The following is a 20,182-nucleotide window of genomic DNA, read 5'->3' as shown; positions in this document are numbered from 1 at the left end:
TCCTGCTGTAGGAAGTTGGCAGTAATCTGAAATGATTAGTGGTTGTAGTTCATGCTCTATGCAATACCATAACTTTTTTATTTGGTGGGAAGAATGTGGCCTTTCTTATCTCTATACTGGTCTGGTATAATAGCAGTGTAATTAAATAAAGCATTTCAGATGGTATGTGAAGATGAGAAACTTTTGTATTGTATCAGTTGCAGTGAGGGTAAAAATACAATTCTGTACAAAGCACAGTCCATGTTTGCTCTATAGTTAAGCTTACAGGACTTTGATGTTCATACACAACATGAAGATTCAATTAAAAGAACTTCTTTACACTGTAAATATGGTCTGTGTGAAAGGCAGGGGTAGCCGAGTAATGGTACTTCTAGATTATGATGGGCTCTGCCTGCAGTACAGAAAAATACTACACCTCAATGTCCCCACTGTCCAGAGGAAATAAACCAGCATATCAAAATATGTTAATTAACAAGGTTCTAGGAGTGAATATGTGTGCACACCATCCTTACGCTTGCCTGTTAACAGCAGTCTCTTGATAGAAACTGTTGCCACATTTCCTTTTCAGGCTACTCAACCCATCCTCTGTGCAGCGCTGTGCAGCGTTTGAAATCCAAAATAGCTACAGTTAGCTGGAATGGCTTGTTCTGTTGTTTTTCATTATAAAGGGAATGTTTTTCTCAAACAGGAGATCTGTCTTGACATTTTTACACATCCCTGGTGCATTGAAAAGGAAATTTAGAGAGACACGCTGTGTCTAGATCTCAAATACCCTGTAGTTAGAAGAGATTTTGTGTTGGGCTAAAGTGTTAAAGGTTTTGAACAAGCAGGAGAACATTCAATTAGAAGCTACCTGTGGTTTGCCGGATATAAAAGTACAGCTGCATTACACCAATAGGCTAAACATCAAATGCTGGATTTCTTTTGTTAATTCATGTTGATGACAACATTGCTCACTTGGATATCTTTTTGTGAGATTATGTACTAAAAAAATATGGAGAGGATAGAATCAAATAGTCAATAGAGGAAATGTAAGAATAAGATTGCCTTTGTGACCTGAATTTGCTTCCTTTATTCATCTGCATTCTAATACAGCCTGTATCTATATCACTGGCTGCTTCTCCCAAGGTGCTAGTGTATTCGTTTCATAGAGTAGATCTCTGTCTGGAGGACCGAATAAGGGGGCTGTCTGCAGGACCATACCCTTGGCTGTTGGAGGGGCTGAAAGGGTTATGATGAGTGGAATGAGTGATTGCAGAGACAAGAAGGTTAAGTCTTATGGGTTACAGCAATTGAGTTCTGACAGGTTCTTTTCCTGAACCTAGCTTGGCCTCTTCGAATGCGTGTTCCACAGGCAGTCACTAATTGAGGGTTTTTGCAGGCAACCACCTTAAGCACTGTTAGTGAATTTTTAATGTATTTCCCTAGGTTTTTTTTTAAAAAAAACACCCAAAAACCTGACACAGAAATTTTTTGCAAGCTGTGCCAGAACTTTGTGGTTCATTAGCATGACTGAACAGGTGAGATACACTGCATAATCCTTTGTCATTTTAGCCAGAAGAGGAGCTGAAAGGATACCGTGTTGTCATCTTCTGCGTGTGCCAGCAGAAGTAGCAGAGCAGTGTTCTTGATTGGTTTGCACGAGAATTGCTGAAGAATTAAGACACTCGAAAAATGGGTTCTTCTATTTTAGTATGTGTCTTGGCCAGTTACAGATCCCTTTGACATCTCTACACCTGTTACCTCTCATTTTTCAAAGTCAGTTTTCTTGCACTGTAACCTGCCTCAGGTTGGCTTCACGTGCTGGTCCAAACCTCCAAACTCTGGTCAAATCCCAGTCGTTCCTCTTTTCTGGTCTTTCTTCCTGGACTTTTTCCCTGCGCTATTATCTCTTTTCCCTTGCCACATCTTCTTGTTCAGTTCTCTCCCCTAGCTCTTTGTCTCAGGCTTTTTGCCATGTGAATCCTTCACTGTCTTCCCATCCAGTGTGTGCCGTTTCATTGTTTTGTACTGCCTGCTTTCTCTTGATAGACACTTAGTTGCTGGTTCCCTCTTTTGGTGTCCTGCTCTTACCCTGATGCCTTTTGGGACAAATGGCTTCCCTGTCTTCCAGAATATAGATTCACTAGCAGGATCCAAGAGAATAGAGATGGAACATACTGAATGTGTCTCTCCGTGCTTACTTTGTTTACTGCCTACTATGTTTTAAAAAATCTGCAAAAAGTCCCGTTCACTACCTCCCTGCTGGAGTATGCTCAACTGGCTTGTGAGGCTGGCTCACAGTCAAACATACCCGTGAGTAAGATCTCTAAGGGGGTGGTAGTGTGTATGGCACAGATGGCATCTTCAGAAACGTAGGTGCTAGATCTTAACAAGCTTCGGTGAGCACGTGCTAGCTGAATTATTTTTTTTTCCATTTTGGTGTCTGCGTCTTGATATGGGGGGGAAAAAACAAACAATCCATCACCAAAAAAAAAACCTCCTAGGAAAAGCCCAATCTGCCTACTTGAATCTTGTTTCAAAAACATGGGCCAATTGCACCTTCTTGGCAAAGAATACATTTAGTCAATTTACTTCATCAAAGCACCAAATTTCAGCAAATGTTCAGCTTAGGGCAAGCATGTAGCATAACATCCTGTAAGCAGAAATATATGAAATTTGGCAATGTTAAAAGCATTTAAAGTCAGGATTGTATATGAAAAGAGGTTTGAATAAAAACAATAGTATCTGTTAAATTTTTAATCTAGAAAAAAGTATGTTTCTGAAAAGGCTTTTGCCCTTAAAGTGATATATGTAATATAATATTGGTAATTACTTTTGTTCTGGATTGGGTTATGTTTTTTTCCTTGTAAATCCTGTCTATGAAGTGGTTTTGCATCCTTAGTTACAAAAAGTGTTTGCAAGTGTCTCTTTGTCTTGGCTCGTTCAGTCCAGCTATGTCTCAACAGACACATTTACATGAGCAACGATAAATGTTGTCTGCTTTTTATTACATGTTTCCTTGAGATTGAGTCTCTGCACCTCTGTATACTGTCTGTATACTGCACCTCTGTATACAGGTGCAAAGTAATTGTGTAACTGTCACCCTGAATTTGTAGTATGTTATGCTTGTTTTGTACAACATTTGGGGAAACGGAGAATCGAGGCCCTTTTTATGAGACCGCTAATGTTGCTGTGGACTTTGTTTTCTAATTCAGTAGAAAATGCCTTGATCTTGAGAAGGGGTGGTCTGAATTATGTTGTTATGCTGTTGTTTCTGATCAAAAGAGTTTATAGGTGAAATGGTGTTTTCCTTTTTTTTCTTATGAGCTTTTCTAGATTTTAATTTACTGTATCAATGCCTTCCTAGCCATATGGTTGCATATTGCATCTAAGTATTTTAAGTACTTGAAATTTTTATGTGTTAATAGGTTTAGTAGGGAAAAGAAATACCAGTGAGAATAATAGTCCAGACTGCAGGGTACCAGGTTGCACATCTTACCCTATTTGTTACACTTCTTGAAGGCAAGCCGGTATGCTGTTTCTTAAGATATTGTGCGCAAGTGAGCAGCCACGGAAAGGCTGGAGTATTACTGATTTACAGAGGCGGGATGACTTAGGATGTTCAGCAGGAAAGGGAACAGGAGTGGTAACAAGCAGCAGTAGTGCTAGTAAAGGCAGGAGCAGGTTCCACAGCAGATTTCCCAGTGTGAGTCAGTGAATGCACGGCTTCCCAGCTAGCTGTCAGGAGCCCAAAACTGAGCATTGCAAGAAATTCAGGGCTCATGTTTATCATGGGAAGTCATGTGATCTTACTATATCTTAACTTGCCAACTTAGCCTTACTCCAGAGAAGATCCTTTGCTGCAGTGCTTAACCAAAAAAAAAAAAGAAAGGGGAAAAAAAAAAACAAAAACAAAAAACCAAAACAGAGAGAGAGGGGGAAAAAAAAAGAGAAGAAAAAACAGAAGGAAAAATAAAGAAAACTGTGCAATGTGTGTTTATGCCTACATCATGCCGAGGAGACACTTAACAGTAAATAATCTGTGTATCCCTGAGGTAAGATACTGTTTCTGCTTTCCCTGCACAGTGCTGCTGCAGCACGGAGCTGATCCAAACATTCGGAACACCGATGGGAAATCTGCGCTGGATCTGGCAGACCCTTCAGCAAAAGCTGTACTCACAGGTAAGATGCATACATCTCTCAGCAGCATTACCTGTAGTTCATTTTGTGTGTATAAGTTCAGCATCATAGGAGCCTTCTGCCGTTTTGGATTTTCTGTTGTGTAAGACCATTTTAAAACTGTCTTTTACCACATTTTATATTGATGTAGCTGTCATTAATCTGCGGTGCTGCTATAAGTTTGCTTATTCTACTTATGCTAATGCTGTAATTTTCTGTTATAACATCATTCATTATTCACTGTTTCTATGTTTTTTTTCTTTGTAATTGCTACCCAATATGCAGATTGAATAGAAGCCCCCAACCCCTGCAAAAAGGCAAGAAAAAAATCAGGTCAATTGTTTTAAGACCTTCACTGTTGAGCTAGCAAGGACGTTTGTATAACTATAAAAGTACCTGTGATCTGAAAGACAACCTGCTACTGATTGCAGAGATCAATAGTTACATTATATTTTGCTGCAGATTCACATGCTACCCTTTCCTTCCTCTTCCTCGTTAGTCATTTTGGGTAGAACTCTTTCTCACCCACCAATTTTTTTTTCTTTTTAGGGGCTATTAGCTGCCAAACAATATGTTTCATGAAAATATTCTACAGATACAACTTTGTTTTTACAGAATTTTTTTTTTTATAAATTAAGTGTTGTAGCATACCAGTAAGCATAAAAAATATAATATAGTAGCCTGTCAAATCGGTATCAAGAAATACATGGTCCTCTGTGCTGATTTTGACATCTAGGAAATAATGTTTAGAACAAAGTAATCTTGAATTTTAAAATATATACAATTAGGTTTATAGAAAGGGATTCAGCAGCTGAGCTTCATTTGAAGAAATAGCTATTTTTCTTCTTTTGCCTTTATTTCCCCTATTCTCTCTCTCTTTTTATTGACAGCTTAATTTATAGGCTATGTGCTATGCAACACCCGTATTATTTCTTCAGATTATGTTCAGAGCACAGCAGCTCCCTTCGCTTTGTCAGGAACATTTCCTCATCTTCTTTTTCCAGTGCGCTGACTGCTATACATAATTATCTACAGCTCTGCAGTGATTTGAGAGTGCCTTCGGAACAATGCACTTTAAATACATATGATTTAGTTTAATTACTCAGTGTCAAATTTAAACACGTTCCTACACTGTTAACACTAATGTTAACTGTGCTAAGCAGGTTAATCTGACTTTTGGCTGTTAATGGGTACAGTTATACAGATGCTGAGGACGGAAAGGGCACCAGGGAGTCAAGGTACCTCAAAGGTGTTAGTGGATGTCTGGCACTTAGTTTTGGGGAACTTGATATATGTACATTTTGGGGGTTCCAGGCTCTAGAGTTACTCTTCAGGCTATGCTCAAAGATCAACTTCAGGGAACAGCAGAAGATTTAGGAAGGCCTGTGATGGTGACTTCACATCTGCTCCATTGAATTCTCTGTGCAATAGGTCGCCACATCGTGCGTTAGGCAATGGAGAGGGCAACATGTCATAGCAAACAAGTGGAGATGGGTTAGAAGCAGCTCTCTGAGAACGTCCTGTCGAGTGCAGCAAGCACTCTGTGTCCCTGGCCTCACCCCTAATACCTTGCACACTGGCATCCAGTGACTGCAAGCTTCCCCAACCAATGGATGTTACCAGGTTGTGCATATAAACACCCATGCACAGAGCCACTTCTGCTGCTACTTAGGTGTTGTATTGTTCATGAAAAGATGTAATTTTTGTACGTGTTTATTCTTCCTAGCAAAAGAATCAGCTTTTTTTGTTTTATCAGCTTTGTCCTCAAGGTGGCTCTTGGCTATGCTGGTTTCTCTCTGTGCTGTGCACCTGAGCTCCAAGCTGTGTAAACAGGGTTTGATTCAGGCTTTAGCTGCTGTATGATTCACAATAACTGAAAAAGCTGACACTGGATGCCATTTAAGTGGAAGCTTTCTATTAAGAGCTTAATTTTTCTGGATGCTGCCCTGCTTTCTAGTATCTCTGTTAGGCTGCTACTTTCTCATGCATTTTCCGTATGTTGTTACCTTCAGGTCTTCCTTCATCCCTCTAGAAGAAGGGGGCTTAAGGGATTTCTTAGGATCTCTCTGGCTTGGGATAATCTTTAGCTACAGCAATGCTTTGCAATTAGGTGCATCAGGACTTAAAGGTATTACCGGATTAAGGATGAGTAGGATGTATTAACTTAATTTTCAGTATTTAATGTTGAATGCTGAGATTTTAGAAATGTTCATATTTAGAGCTTTTAAAAGTGGAGTGTTCCTGAAAGCACGATCTGCAATTGTTACTGTATTTGCATGTTTAAACAGCATGCCTGTCAAGGCTGTTCTCATGATGTTATTTTGGGTTCCTTTTTGTATCGATGTCTATGACCATAATAGACTTTTCCACATTGCTGCTGTATTGGTTGTTGGAGAACAAGGTTCCCCTTAATACTTTTTTGATCAAGCGTTTGCATAAGTTCATGCATTGGTGTTAATCACTTTACAAATGAACTGTGATTATAGTCTCTCTTTGACCTCCAACTTAGCAAAAGTGAACAGAAAACTTGTTGGTAATTGGTTAAATCTTTTAAATTTGACAAAGAATTCTGTATGTGTTTTTAAAAGGACATTTCTGCTGTGTAAAAAGCATTTCTGGTGTTCTGGCAGCAAATGCTGAATCCACAATGATTTGTTCTTTTCTGTCTCCCAGTCTAGAATAAAGTACAGTATCTTTTTCTCCTGAATTACAGTGAGGATATATAATGCAGTAGTTTCTGGGATGACTTCCAGCCATTTTCTTGCAACGCGCTCTTAAAATGTGTGTTTTGTAAAGGATACATGATGCAAATGGAAGGCTAATATTTTGACGGAAATGGACTTTGAAAATTTCTTTGTAGATTAAAGTGAATTTTATAGACATTAAACACCAAGTTCCAGCTTCTTTAAAAAAAAAAAAAGGTGGGGGGAAGGTTATAGAATTGGGGAATCTGCTTTTTACTACTTAAACAGGAAGGCAGCCTTTTTTCCCCTTCTGCAGGATAAGCAGCATTTGTGCGAGCCAAGCACTTCATGACTGAGAGGGTGAATATTTTTTTTTTTGTTCTTCCTTAGTATCCCTTACTGTTCCTGAATGAGGTTGTTGGAAGAGGACTGTAATCTACTTTTTCTCTAGGCTGCAGTGGTAGTAAAGACTCCAAAACCATATTGCATCTACAAAACAGAGCTGTTACACAAGTCAAATTAATATACTAGTTAATTTTACTTTAGTTTTAATTGCCTTTGGGGTGCGTGGTTTCTGAGATGGGGACTCATCTTTGTTGCTGTACATAGCACTGTGGGACTCCCATTCAGAACAGGGCCTTTGGGAGCTTTTGCACTACCAGTCATATTAATCTTCATTATGCTCTTATGCTGCTTATTGCCTTTTTAAACATTAATATCCTTTTATTTCTTTCTGGTACAGTATATGAAGAGCCAATAATACTGTTAATGATTTATGTGAATGATTTATTTTGATTTTTCACACAGTGATGCTTTTTCGCCACTTCCCCATATTATCTGCTGCTTAGAAATGCTTTTTCTATGTGAATGGTCGTTCTTTGTACTTGAGCAGTTTCCAAAGCTGTTAGCAGGAGCTGAAGGCACTTTCATTGGATAATATGTTCTTGACTGCTCCATGCCACTGTTTTGCAGTGTTGGTTTTGGTTGGTTTCAAGAATTATTCCCTTGCAACAGGTCAAAATGAAAAAAAGTTTGGAAACTGCTGCATCTCCAGATTAAAGGAAGATTTCTTGGGTACAAAATAATGTCTTGTTTGTTAATAGAACAAATTTTCAAAGTTAAACAAGACTCTGATCTTCCTACTTACTATGGAAATAATGTCTTTTACAAACAAAGTGCGTAGGTCCTATTGAGCATTTCTCACTTCTGCTTTTTGGATGTGAAGGACAGCTTGATGGGTGAAAGTACAGCTGGGCTAAGGTTACCAGAAGTGTTAATGAAGATTCATGTTTTCATCTATTTGTCATGTCAACTTTTTAATTTAAGTGAGGAGCATAGTCCATTTCTTGAAATATATTTGCACAATTTATTTTTTTTAAAGTGAACTGTCATCTAGGCATACTTTGCTTGCAAGGAAGGGAAAAATCTGATATTTCACTACAGAAAGTTTACTGAACTTTAGAGAGTGAAAAATGGGTCGTAGGAACAATTCATCCATTTTAACATTAGCAGGAAGAGAAGAAATTATTTTAGTTTGGGTTAGTTTTATTTTCACTGTGGCACCTTTACAGCTTGACCTTCTCAAATCCTTCTGGGTTGGTGGTGATTCCTTTCAGATACTCTTAAGATTTTGAAGGCATTTTGGATAGGCACTAGCACTTCGTTTTGTGAGGTGCCCACCTCCTCCCACTTTCCTCTTACTTGATCTAATTCTTATATATTGTATTCTGAAATCGGATCATTTGGACAAGGTGTACCTTCTGTCTTTAAGAAACAGTATAACAAAAGTTAATGCACAAGGAGAAGCGTTTTAATGGTAAGGAGGGCACGTCCTGCTATAATGGTTTGGGCCATAAGTTTATCTGGGCCATCATCCTTTCTGATGGTGACACCGGGGTGTTGCTGCCTTAAAGAAAAGTGCAAGAAACCCAGCAGTTGAGGTATATCCTTGCCCTGCAGAAAACCTTCACCTTATTTGATATAGGCTGTTGGCATACGTCTTGAAGCAAGAGGTCCGAAGGGCCTTTCCCAGCACTCGTTTGTGCTTTGAATGTATGTTTTTTGTTATTGTTGTTTGTTTAGCACTCAGGTAGGTCTACTCTCCTTGTTTTTACCAAGACCACCTCAGAAGGAAACAAGCCATCTGCTCTAGTTCACTGATATATGTGTCATGTAATGCTTTTATGTTTGGAGTCCGTGGTGATACTTTACATCTACTTTCTGGAAAATTACGAGGATTATCGACTTTCCTTTGAGAATGCTAGGGCATTGCTCCTACAGTCTTTGGAAAGATGTGTGCAAAATGTACTTGTGGCACGGACCTCATGTAAGGTCTACCATTTAGGTGTCTCTCATCTAGAAGCTCTAACGAGATGGTTATATAAATCTTGTCTCCTGTTTTTAGAGATCATCATGATTGTGACTATCTTGTTATATTTGTAAATATATAATTTTAAAAAATCTCATTTAGTGTGTGGTCTAGTTCCCGCTTTCCTCTGAAGGAAGCGCACAGGTTACTTGGCAGTCCAGGAGTTAAATGCTTTCCTTTCTCAGTTCTGGCATGGTCACATTTCCGTTTCATTTCACATTGAGAGGAAAGAGGCAGAAACAGTCCTCTCTTTGTTCTAGATGCCATGCCAAACTTTGTGTGCACTTGTTATGTTTCCTCTTCAAGAAGAGCAGTCCATGTTCTTTAGACTTCGTAAAAATGAAATTGCACTTTGGTGATACTGCCAGTATCACTAATTCTCTTTACACTTTCCAGCACTCTATTATTATTTCGAGACAGCATATCTTGATTTAAGTGCTGGGCTCTGATATAACATCCAGTTGACTTCTGTAGTGATGATCTAATAGCTTTCATGGCATTTTTTTTATTCCAAGTTTTGCTTTGTATTACCTCTGTGATTGCAGAAGGGCTAAATGTTTTATGGGAGCCTCTAAAGGAATTCTGAATTCTTAAATTTGTGGCTTAGATTGCAGTAGAATTCCAGATGATTTGTATTATGCATGCAGTGTTTATTGTTTTAATTTGTCAGTACTCCTTTGGTCTACCCATTTTATTGCACATTCCCTCAGTTTATCTTAGGTCCTTCTAATTTCTTCAGTTTTCTCTGGTAATTGAATAATATAAGTGTTTCCTTCAATGTGGTAGATTATTTAACAGAAGTTCCAGTGTGTTTTGTCATGAAAGAAACAAGTTTCTCCTGCTTTTAAGTGTCTGATCCTTGGAAGTACTTTTGTTCTGATTCTCTGACTACATAGCTTCTTTAAGCTCTCACTGAAGGGCTTGTGGAAGGATTCATGTTATGTTCTGATGCCTAAATCTTCCATTTCCATGTTTTAATGCTCTGGATGCTTTTGTTTCATAGTGCCTAGTTTTAGGATAATGAGAGCTTCTCCTCTCTTTCCCCCTGTTCCCTCTTTTAGAGACGAGTGCGACCATCCTCATCTTCTGTTTAAACTTAGTTATGTGTCTTGAAAGGGCTTCTTTTGGAAAGTGGCTGTCTGGCTAGATCAGACAACTTTTCCTTCTTATCCTCTATTTAGGCAAGGAGTTAAAAGTCTTTAGTCTGTTGTGTAGGTGGTGAAACAAGAAGGGGCACTGTGGGATACAGGATTGGTGCTCTTATGAAAAGTGTGGTTTTGATTTACACCTTTGCTAGGTTTTTCACTCTTTCAGCTTTCCTTTTTACCATGATATCCATTTAGGAATATTTGGTAAGAACTCTTTGAATGGAATCAAACTCTTAACTTGTCAAAGGTACAAATTACTTTTTCAAAGCTTTCACAAAGCACCTAAGTGCAGTCTTTCAGTTCTCCAATTCTCAGCTCTGCTACTCTATAGAGTTTTGGATGCTTTGAAAGCTTTCAGAAACCCGATGTACACAAATTTATTTAGCCTATGCTACACACTGAAATTTAACATCAAATTCAAAAGAGCTTTTCTTCCTAAGATTTGTTGTTATTCAAATGGACAGAATAACAAATGAGATCTCTAAACCTTGTAAGTAAAGAGCCCAAAATGTGTTTTCCATGCTGCCCTAGGAAAAATAATTGCAGAAATGTGTAAGAAGCATTTCTATTTCCACAGTGCATCAGAGCACTCATCTTTTTGTTTCTTTGTCTTGAGCACTGACCAATCTTAAACTTCATGAAATTTTTTCTTTTACTCTAAATGTTGATTAGATAATTTTATTTTTGGTTAAATTTAGGATTTGTTTGTTGGTGTTTTTTTGCTTAGTCTGTGTTGTACATTTACGGTTATTAATGGCAATTTCTGCCATTCCTGAGACCAAATACTACTTTGATCTCTACTACATCTTTCCATTGTCCGTGCATAACTTTCTGGATTGTTGTACCAAAGTGGCCTTCTCACACTGTATACTGCATGCGATAGTAAGCCAGGGTGAAGTGGTGTAAGAAATGAATGGATGGCGAATGTTATATGATGTAAGTTTTCATTTGTTTGGTTTTGTTTGTAAGATAGCCATGCTGCAGTTGTAACTATTTCAATGTAGTTTTTGTGTATTATCTTTGATTCTAATGTGTAATCTAGTCTGTAAACAAGTATGGAACTTTCTTGAAAAAAAATTTTAGCTAGCTGGATAATTCCTGCAAACAAAAGTTCACATTATCTCTTGTACTGTAACTTCAAGAGTAGCCTTTCATAGTTGAACTGTTTTCTTCAGAAAGTGAAGCCACATTTAAATTTTGAAAGTGGTGAGCCACCCTCAACTGTGAAATCTGTGGATCCTGTGAACGTGCAGACAAAAGATTTAAGACTGTTTTCTCCAGGCTGAATAGATGAATCTGAAAGAATGTTAGTGTTGTGTAAGAAAAATACACTGACTAGGAAGTGGGAGAGGCAGAAAATCTTAATTTTACTTTTACACATGTGTTAGGACACAGACTCCGCTTATGAGACTGCTTACTGTTCCCCACTGCCTCATTCAACAGGACAGATGGCTATGCACTGGGGAGGAATCAAGACTGCACAGTGAAGTACAGTGCTGTCCGCATGGCTCCTGCTTCATTTGCTGCAAGAGTTGAAACCAAGAGTGAATGGTGCAGGACACGAAAAAAAGGCTTACATATGTGATTAAGGCAGCTAAATATTTCCTTTGGAAACAGGATTTTCTTCTTGGTTCTGACCAATATTTCTACTTGGTCTGCAGTGTCATTCTAACATGCTGAAGAACAGTGGGTTTTTGCTATTCTACTTCATCTCTGTTAGCAACTGAGTAAAGATTCATTGCATCTTGCTATAAAGCACATAGGTGTCAAGTGTCTCATGTGTTACTTCACTGCCTTCCAGACAAGGAAGCACTGTTAAAAAGGCTAGTGTGTGGTAGAAGTAATAGGCTGTTTTCGCCATTCTTTATAAACGTGGTGATACTGGCTCATGAAGCTGTTTCTCACAGTAGTCTTATCTGCTCTGTCCAGTGCTATCCAGCTTCTGGTCCCAGATCCAGGACCAGGGCTTGTCCTTCTTAAGCTTTTTATCTTGGTCCCCACATCCTGCCAACACCTTCGCATGCATGTGTATGTGCACCCCTTACTTGAGATGTCCATCTTTTACCGTGCCTGTCACTAGGCCTGTAGATTTGGTGGTTTTGTTCCCGCGGCTCCTAATCCTGATTGTCTTCTAAATTATTCATGCAGAATCCATGATGTCTTCAGCTCCTCTGTCTGGCTAGCTTCCTGACTCTACGTCTCATTCTCCTCCTCCTCCTCCCCACACCTACATGTTCTCAGTTTCTGGTATGACTTCCATTCTTCTTTTCTTGAGCTAGCAAAATAACTCCTTTGAGAGTGTTAAATAAATGCCCATATTTCAAAAGAATTTCAATACAGTGAAGAGATTGTGTTATGTTTCAGGTTGTTAATTGTAGCTTTCTAACCTCCCTCTTTTATACCAGTCACGTTTTATTTTTCCTTACTTCATTTCCACAGGAGCTGTTTCTGAGTTTGAAGGAGAATGCAAACTTGGGATTTATTTTATTTTAAAGGATTTGTTTCTTTTAAAATGACTAACCTGGCCAGGTGCTTTGGCTTGAAAGGTCATACTGGAATAATCTCAGTAAGAAGCATGGTTTTGATGCCCTGCTTGCAAGCCCTTACTGAGCTGACGTCTTCTACTAAGAAGCTTTGTCAAACTTGAAAGTATGCATTTGAGGAAGATTTGCTATGTGTGTATACCAAATTTAATAATATCACTAAAAGTAAATCCAGAAATTTAATATCACTAAAAGTAAATCCAAACCTGATTGGTAGGGATATGTCAGTCTAGGAGAAGGTTTCTTCCAGCTCCTTCAAAGTGAAAAAGAGCTGAAAGTAGGTCCTTACAGAAGGTCTTGGTTTTGTCACATTGCTACCGAGCGCTGTGGCTGTGGTGGGCACTCTTTCTGTACAGAGCTGCTGCACCAGTTCTGTTGTGGTGACGGTGGGCTTGTTCTTCCCAGCTGGAAAGTGCTCCCGCCTTGCTGAGTGCCCGGCACGGGGCGCATCCCGAGGTCTCTATGGCGCAAGGCACCTGGGTGGGTCAGAACCTTTCTTTCCCCCTTTAATTTTACTGCACACATGCTAGATGTGATTTAATTTCAAGGATAAGACTTTAAAAAGTAGTTAATACTCAGGGGCTTGGGTTCCTGAGTTACATATTGTTAATTTAAATGCTCAAGTGGTTTTAGGGCAATATTTAGAAAGGAGAAATAAAATTACTTTTTGCTTCCATTGTTTCCTTATGAGGCATTAAAAGTCTAAAAGAATTTTTGTACAAATGTATTTAAAAATGCCTTTACCTATTGCTTATGTAACTTTTATTTCTTTGAAAACCATTGTGATTGTTCTCATGTCCCTGTGGCTTCATTAACTTAAGTTTTAAGCTTGTGATTGTTCTCATTCAGTAGGAAATACGTTTTTAACAGTATGTCTGAAAATTCTTCCTTAGATCAGACAATGTATACTTAAAGTTGTGACAGTCCTTTGTGGGTTTATTTGTGCTCTTTGAAACTTCCATGCTTCAGGTTTTGTCTTGCCCTTTTGCTGATGGTGCCGCTCTTGTAGCAGGGTTTGAAGCACAGCATCACAGCATGTGTCTTTGTCTCAGATATCCCATTTCACCCTAGGATGCTCCATCATAAATTGAACAGGGATGTGCATCGGACTCTGCTGTTGCTTTTGCTGCTTCCAGCAGTTCCTATGTACATTCCCATTTATGCAGTAAATAAAGCAGGTGTCCTGCAATTAGTTTGTTGTGCTGTCCTTCCTTATTCATTACTGAATATTGGCTGTCATTTTGTAGAGTGTGAGTGAGGGATCCTACAAGAGGGAAAGTGTGGTATGACCATATCAGAAGGGAAGGCCAGAAGTCAACCAGATCTTGGAGGGGAATGTGTTTAAATATAAATAGGCCACTCCAGCATCTCCTTTTTCAGTCTTTCCCCAGCGTTCTCCTTTACTTCTATCCCCCATTTGCCCTGACCTTTCTAATCTAAGCTACAGTCTTCATCAACCTACAGTTTAGACAGATGGGCTTGGATTTTTCAGATTGGCCATACTAGGCATTTCTTCTAACTTTGGACTATGTTCTGTCACGTTTCAAGCCTCTACTCTGAAATATCTAAATGTTAAAATTTCTTCTCAAAGAAGTTAGAAGAGGTGCTATATCTTGTTCAAATGCGCAAAGCATTATCTGTGAGTTTTGTGGACAACACAAGCACTCTTTGTCTTGTAGTGCAATTCTTTTAGTATAATTTTAGAAATTACACTGAGCTATGCAATAATTTCAGCCTGAAGGAGTCAAAGTTGGCAGAATTACAATGGAAACTAGTCTTTAAATCATAATTGTTAAGTAACCTTTAGTTTCTTAGCAGCTATCGGAATTGCTACCAGCTCTGTCTACGATTAGTATATTGTAAAGAGTCATGTTTCTTGGATGCAGCTTGTTTTGCTTTCATGTTCTTCCGAGCTTAGACCACCTATCTTGAAGTCTTTCACGGAATCACGGAATCTTCAGAGTTGGAAGGGACCTCTAGAGATCATCTAGTCCAACTCCCCTGCTAGAGCAGGATTGCCTAAAGCACATCCCTCAGGGCTGCATCCAGGCGGGTCTTGAAAATCTCCAGAGAAGGGGACTCCACAACCTCCCTGGGCAGCCTGTTCCAAATTAATTTCGAAATTAATTTCAGGGCATAGGGGACTTCTATAATTGTAGAAATATGTAATGGAATTGACCAGACTTACTTGACGAGGTGATCTGATTGAGCAGGCTCAGATACAGTTTACGTTTCATGTGGCCACGGGTTAGTTCGTTGTTGTGCTGCACAAAACTTTCCAGAGGTGAATGAGGAGATACAAGAAACTTATTCTTAATATCATGTAACTTAGACTATCACTTCAACTGGTCTGATGGGGCTCATCTTCCATGTCCTGACACGAGCGGGGTGTCTAAACCCGGAGGCCATCCGCCCCACTCCTTCTGTTGAAGGGGCAGTAAATTGAGGAGAGAAGGGCAGGGGAGGAAGGTAACTTGAAGCAAATACCTGTAACATCTTCTTTATTGTACAGGTTGCAAAGAATAATCTGAGCCTGTAAGAGACTCCATTTTCTTTCTAGAAATATTCCAAATGTCCCTCTACAGTTGAATATAGCACCATTTGGAGTCTGAACATGGAGGCTTGGTGCATGTATCTCTAATTAAAGAGTACACTGTATGTAAGATTGAAATAGAACCGCATTGCTTCTGTTGTATTTTACACAAGCTTTTTAATTCTGGAGAAAGTTTGTGTGTTATACTGGGGGTGTGGTGTGTGTGTGGAGTGTTTTCTCACATGTACACACACATGCACATGTATGTTTATATTATCGGCAAAAATGAGGCAGTTCTCATGTGTTAGGTAACAAGAGTATAATTTTTATGTAATTACTGTCAGAAGTGTTGTTTTCCATTGGTGCATGAAGAGACTTCTAGAATGGATGCTTCTCAGGGAATGCATGTTTTACTGTTATAAGTTTCTGAATAAACTGGTAAGTTTCTACTAAACTAAGTATCCATTTCAGTGGTGACTTATTCATTCAAGGTATCAAAAATAAGTATTGACTGCTAAGATTCCGAAGTCCCAGGCTTTAGAGTTTTTTGAGCTTGTTTGTTTCATCTTTCCCATTCAAAATGCAGTCTTGGTGACTATTTTTTAAGAAATTATAAAATTTTTAATTTAATTGTTAAAATTATTTAATTGTCAAACAAAAATCATCCTAAACCTACCTTCACCTCAAACAGAACCTAGCTTAGATATGGCAAAATGCAAACAAACCTCTCCCAGAAGGCTGGAGTGAGAGTGGAGAAAAACGACTTCCATAGTGTTTGTTTTATTTCTTAGTTTATCATTGTAAAGCCAACAGATCCTGTGGTGAATAGTGCTGATGCATGAACTTGAATTTCATAGAATATGGTGTGTTTAAAATTGTTTAGGTAGCACTAAAAAAAAAAAAAAAAAACACAACAAAAAAAACCCAAAAAAAACCCCAAAAAACCAACCCAAACTTAAAAATTTGTTCAAGTACTTTGAGTACTTTTGTTTGCTGAAAATTTCAGGCTCAACAGAAGATTTATTAGCTTCATTTCATGCTTTCTAACTATTCGTTGTGATCATTAAATAGCAATCAAGGCTGTTTCTGTGTGACGAGAGATCACTTGTTATACTTCAATTTTCACTGGGAAGAATACGTATTAGCATTTAAATTGAAATTGCTAATTTCTCCTTGTGTATGTCCTTAGGGCTCAATCCTACCAGATGCTGAGCACTCTGGTTGTAATCCAGGAAAAATCTGGGGTTAAATTAGGGTTTATTCAGACTTTTAAATGTTGCTTGCTGAAGCAGGGCCATGATGTTCATCATCTCTGAAGATGGAGGCCTTTCCAGTGAAGATCTCACTGGGTGGTGGTGTGCTCTGGGATACTATGGGTGACTTGAGGGCAGTGGCTGTAGTCGGCGTCTTGTGAGTAGGCAAATAAAGCCATGTTCCAGATTTCATAAAATAAATCAAGTTACTTATTTAAAGTATTTTTTTTCTGCATGCAGTTATTTTAGGAGAAGCATAATATATGGGTATAGAGGAATAATGCAGGCCAAAGCAGTATTTCCCATCAGAGTAATAAGCAGGCAGGCCCGTTATTTTGCATTTTCTATTTTTATTGTCTTCATGGACAAAGGAACATAGGTGGGATTTTTTTTCTCTTTAAGAATTCAAATTAAAATTTCTAAGCTGTGAGAGCATGTCTTTAATACGATGGTTGAGTTTTCATGACTTTTCTGTTTCATAACAGTTTCGTAACTATCCCTGATGGCTCTTCATTGAAGCTGTTGTGCTCAGGTATGAGAAGGCAGGACTTGTCCTTCAAGCCTCCTCTGTCTGTGTGAGTCAGCCCTTTTTGGGTGTCTGTCCGACATACTTCCTGGCTACAAGATGGCTGTCTTGGTACTCTCCGTAGAAATGGGGGCTGACAGTTCAAATGCCTTTAGTCCTGGGGTTAACACAGGATCTCTTTCCTCTTAAGCTTTCTCCCACAGCCTCCTGCAGTCACTGCAGTGCAGTCTTATGCTTTGGGGGTGTGGTTCTTCACGGTGGCATTGGCCCGAACCTCTCACAATTCAAGGGCAAACAACAAACCTTGGAAATCTTCCTATGCTGATTACTCTTTACTGCACACAGCACAAGGGAGACATAGAACAATATCCTTTTTTAATTGCCTGCATCTGTCTTTGGTCCCCTTTTGTACAAATTAACATTGTCGCTTTTTTTCCTTGGCATTCAAGGGTTCTTTCTTCTTCTGATTTCATGAGCAGAGTTGGTGGTTCTAGGTGGTGGACTCGTTCTTCCCATGCTTCCTGTTCATCGAAAGCCCACCTGATGAGGCTAATTGCTGCTTTTTTGTTTGGGGTGTTTGTTTTGTGGTTTTGTTTGTTTTGTTTTATACTGCTTTTCTGGAAGCTAAAAGGATTTCACTTTGTATCAGGGCTATTGTCAGTCTCTTGTGGATGTAATACGTGGAGACTCTTTCAGGGCTGTAGGAGTTTTCTCTGAAACTAGATTGAATTTGTCATTTGTACATGGCTCTTCATCAGATTGTCATGAAGGTTCACAGTTTAATTTATCATTAGCTTTGTATTAAGATTTATGCTAAACCTCTAGTAATTTTGGAGGCGATTTTAAAAAGCATGACCTCATTGGGAGCTAAGAAGTCATCTATGCCTTTGAAAATGCATCAGCTGTGGCCTTTCTTTATCATGACTCCTTTCATAAATGAAAGAGAAGCTCTGACAACAAAGATTCAGCCTTCCATGTCTCACAAGCCTGTTTGTTTCCAGGATGCTTTAGAGATTTTTTGAAATTACATTTTTCTTTGTGATTTTTACCTAATTTAGTAGCACTTAATCATATGTTTTATAATTTTTCCCCTGTAGTGCAATGGGACTGTTCTTATGCTTACAAGAACTATATGATTAAGTGCTCTACTTGGTTGATGGCATTGAACAGTTTCTAATTTTAACATAATAGTTAATCTATTGTCCGTCTTGCACCAAGACACAAAATTTTGAATTGGTTACCACATTGTTAATGGAAAATTTTCATGCATCTGGCAAGCTATAACATAAATTAAGCAAAAGTCTTTTGGTGCTTTGGAAATGCATTGATAAGTCATACTCAATTATGTTGTAACACTTAGAGAACCAGAATTAAAAAACAGTAGACCATAAAGTATGAATGTATGTGTTCTACGCTATTGATGATCTTTCATAAATAGTTAGTAAGTACCAGAAACCTTTGTTTCCCATGATGCTTTTTCTACTCCTGTTCCACATAGGTAGCTACGTTTTTGTTCAGAGTAGAATAATAGTTTTCAGTGGTAATTTAGAGACCACGTAGCTGAGATTTGTTATAGGTATGATATATAGACATTGGTGTCATTTTACTTTTCCTTGGAACTGCTAACAGGCCCAAAACTTGGACAAAAGAGGATTTATCCTCTGTTGTGATTCACATAGTCTAATAATTTCCCTTATAACAAAAATAGGCTGTGTCCTGATATTTTATTAATCTGAAATTTTTTAAGATTAGGCTTCCCTCTTTATGGATAATAAGCTTATTTCTCTGCTGCTTTGTTCCAGACTCCACAGATCCTGCTGCTTTGGGTGATAAAACTTATTAGGCCATACGTGACTCATATTTTTCATTGTTGTATATATTAGTCCTTTTAAGCAACTTGGGACATGACATGAGGCAGCAGAAATCCTGTGATTAGGTCAGCTAAGTTTGATCTTTGAGGGTTGATCACGAGAAGCAAGTTGCAGAGTTGGGGCCTAAATTAGCAGTGAGAAACATAAGCTGTCTCAGTGGACAAGAACTGTTTTATAAAATAAAAACAAACAAACCAACCCCCTCACATTTATCAAGTAGATAAAGGGAGCACAAAATACTTTCTCTCTCCTCTTGAGGTCGTGGAAGAAAGTCTGTGAGTTAATTCTTTCCTCTTCTGATTTCCCTTGCTTCTATGCATTTATAGATGCATTGCTGCATAAAGAGGATTGTATCGATGAGCAAGCGGTTTTTAACTGTTTCCTTTTAGCACTTCGTTGGAAAATTGTTTTCATATCCCCAAGCTTATTCCTTTGGAAATGGCAATTTGTATAGCTGTGGCTGAGAGAGTTAGGACAGCTCGGGTGTGAGGGGAGGGATGTTCTAGGCTCCACAGAACATAGGGCAACTGTGTCTGTGTGAAGTCTGGACAAAGTCTTTAGAGTAGAAATAAAATGACATTGGAATTTAACTGACCCATAGATGTAATGGTCCACTGCCACAAATCAGCTGAAACTTCCTTTATTAAAACCTGAGGTCAATTATACAGTTATTTCAAGCAAGTTTCTACAAAGCTGCAGGCCTTGGAAGACATGAGTGATTGGCTCCATGCAAGCAGCAAACTGACAGCAAAGTTCATGTCACCAGGTCTCTCCCCCTGCACCTTCCTCAGTTTCCTGCAGTGCCTTTATTGTTTTCACAGACTTTACTTTGTTAGAAATGACAGGAGGACCCTGAGGCTATTCCCTGTGTTCCTTCTACTTATTCTCTTTTTGCATTTCTACTTGATGCACCTTGTTTCTGGACAATATCCCTCTAAAAATTAGGTGCCGCTCTTGCCTTTCACAGACCATTTTACTTGCTGACACATGGAAAAGGCAGGCAGACCTGACAAGCCAGAAGACAACAATACAGGGTTTGCCTAAGATTTATGAAGTACATGTTGTGATGAGCATATTATTTACAGCAAAGCAGCG

The 20,182-nt window shown here is 38.7% G+C and overlaps 1 protein-coding gene across 1 annotated transcript in view; it reads left to right on the top strand.

Moving 5' to 3' along the window:
• Positions 1-20,182, top strand: part of TNKS (tankyrase) — a 143,576-nt gene that overhangs the window by 30,642 nt on the left and 92,752 nt on the right. Inside the window, exon 3 of the mRNA XM_074589629.1 lies at positions 4,069-4,164. Coding sequence (XP_074445730.1) covers positions 4,069-4,164 — 96 coding nt within the window. The remainder of the gene's footprint in view (positions 1-4,068; positions 4,165-20,182) is intronic.

Source organism: Larus michahellis, chromosome 5, assembly GCF_964199755.1.
Source record: "Larus michahellis chromosome 5, bLarMic1.1, whole genome shotgun sequence".
Taxonomy (NCBI): domain Eukaryota; kingdom Metazoa; phylum Chordata; class Aves; order Charadriiformes; family Laridae; genus Larus; species Larus michahellis.
The sequence above is the reverse complement of the archived record's forward strand: the minus strand, read 5'-3'. Positions and strand labels throughout refer to the sequence as shown.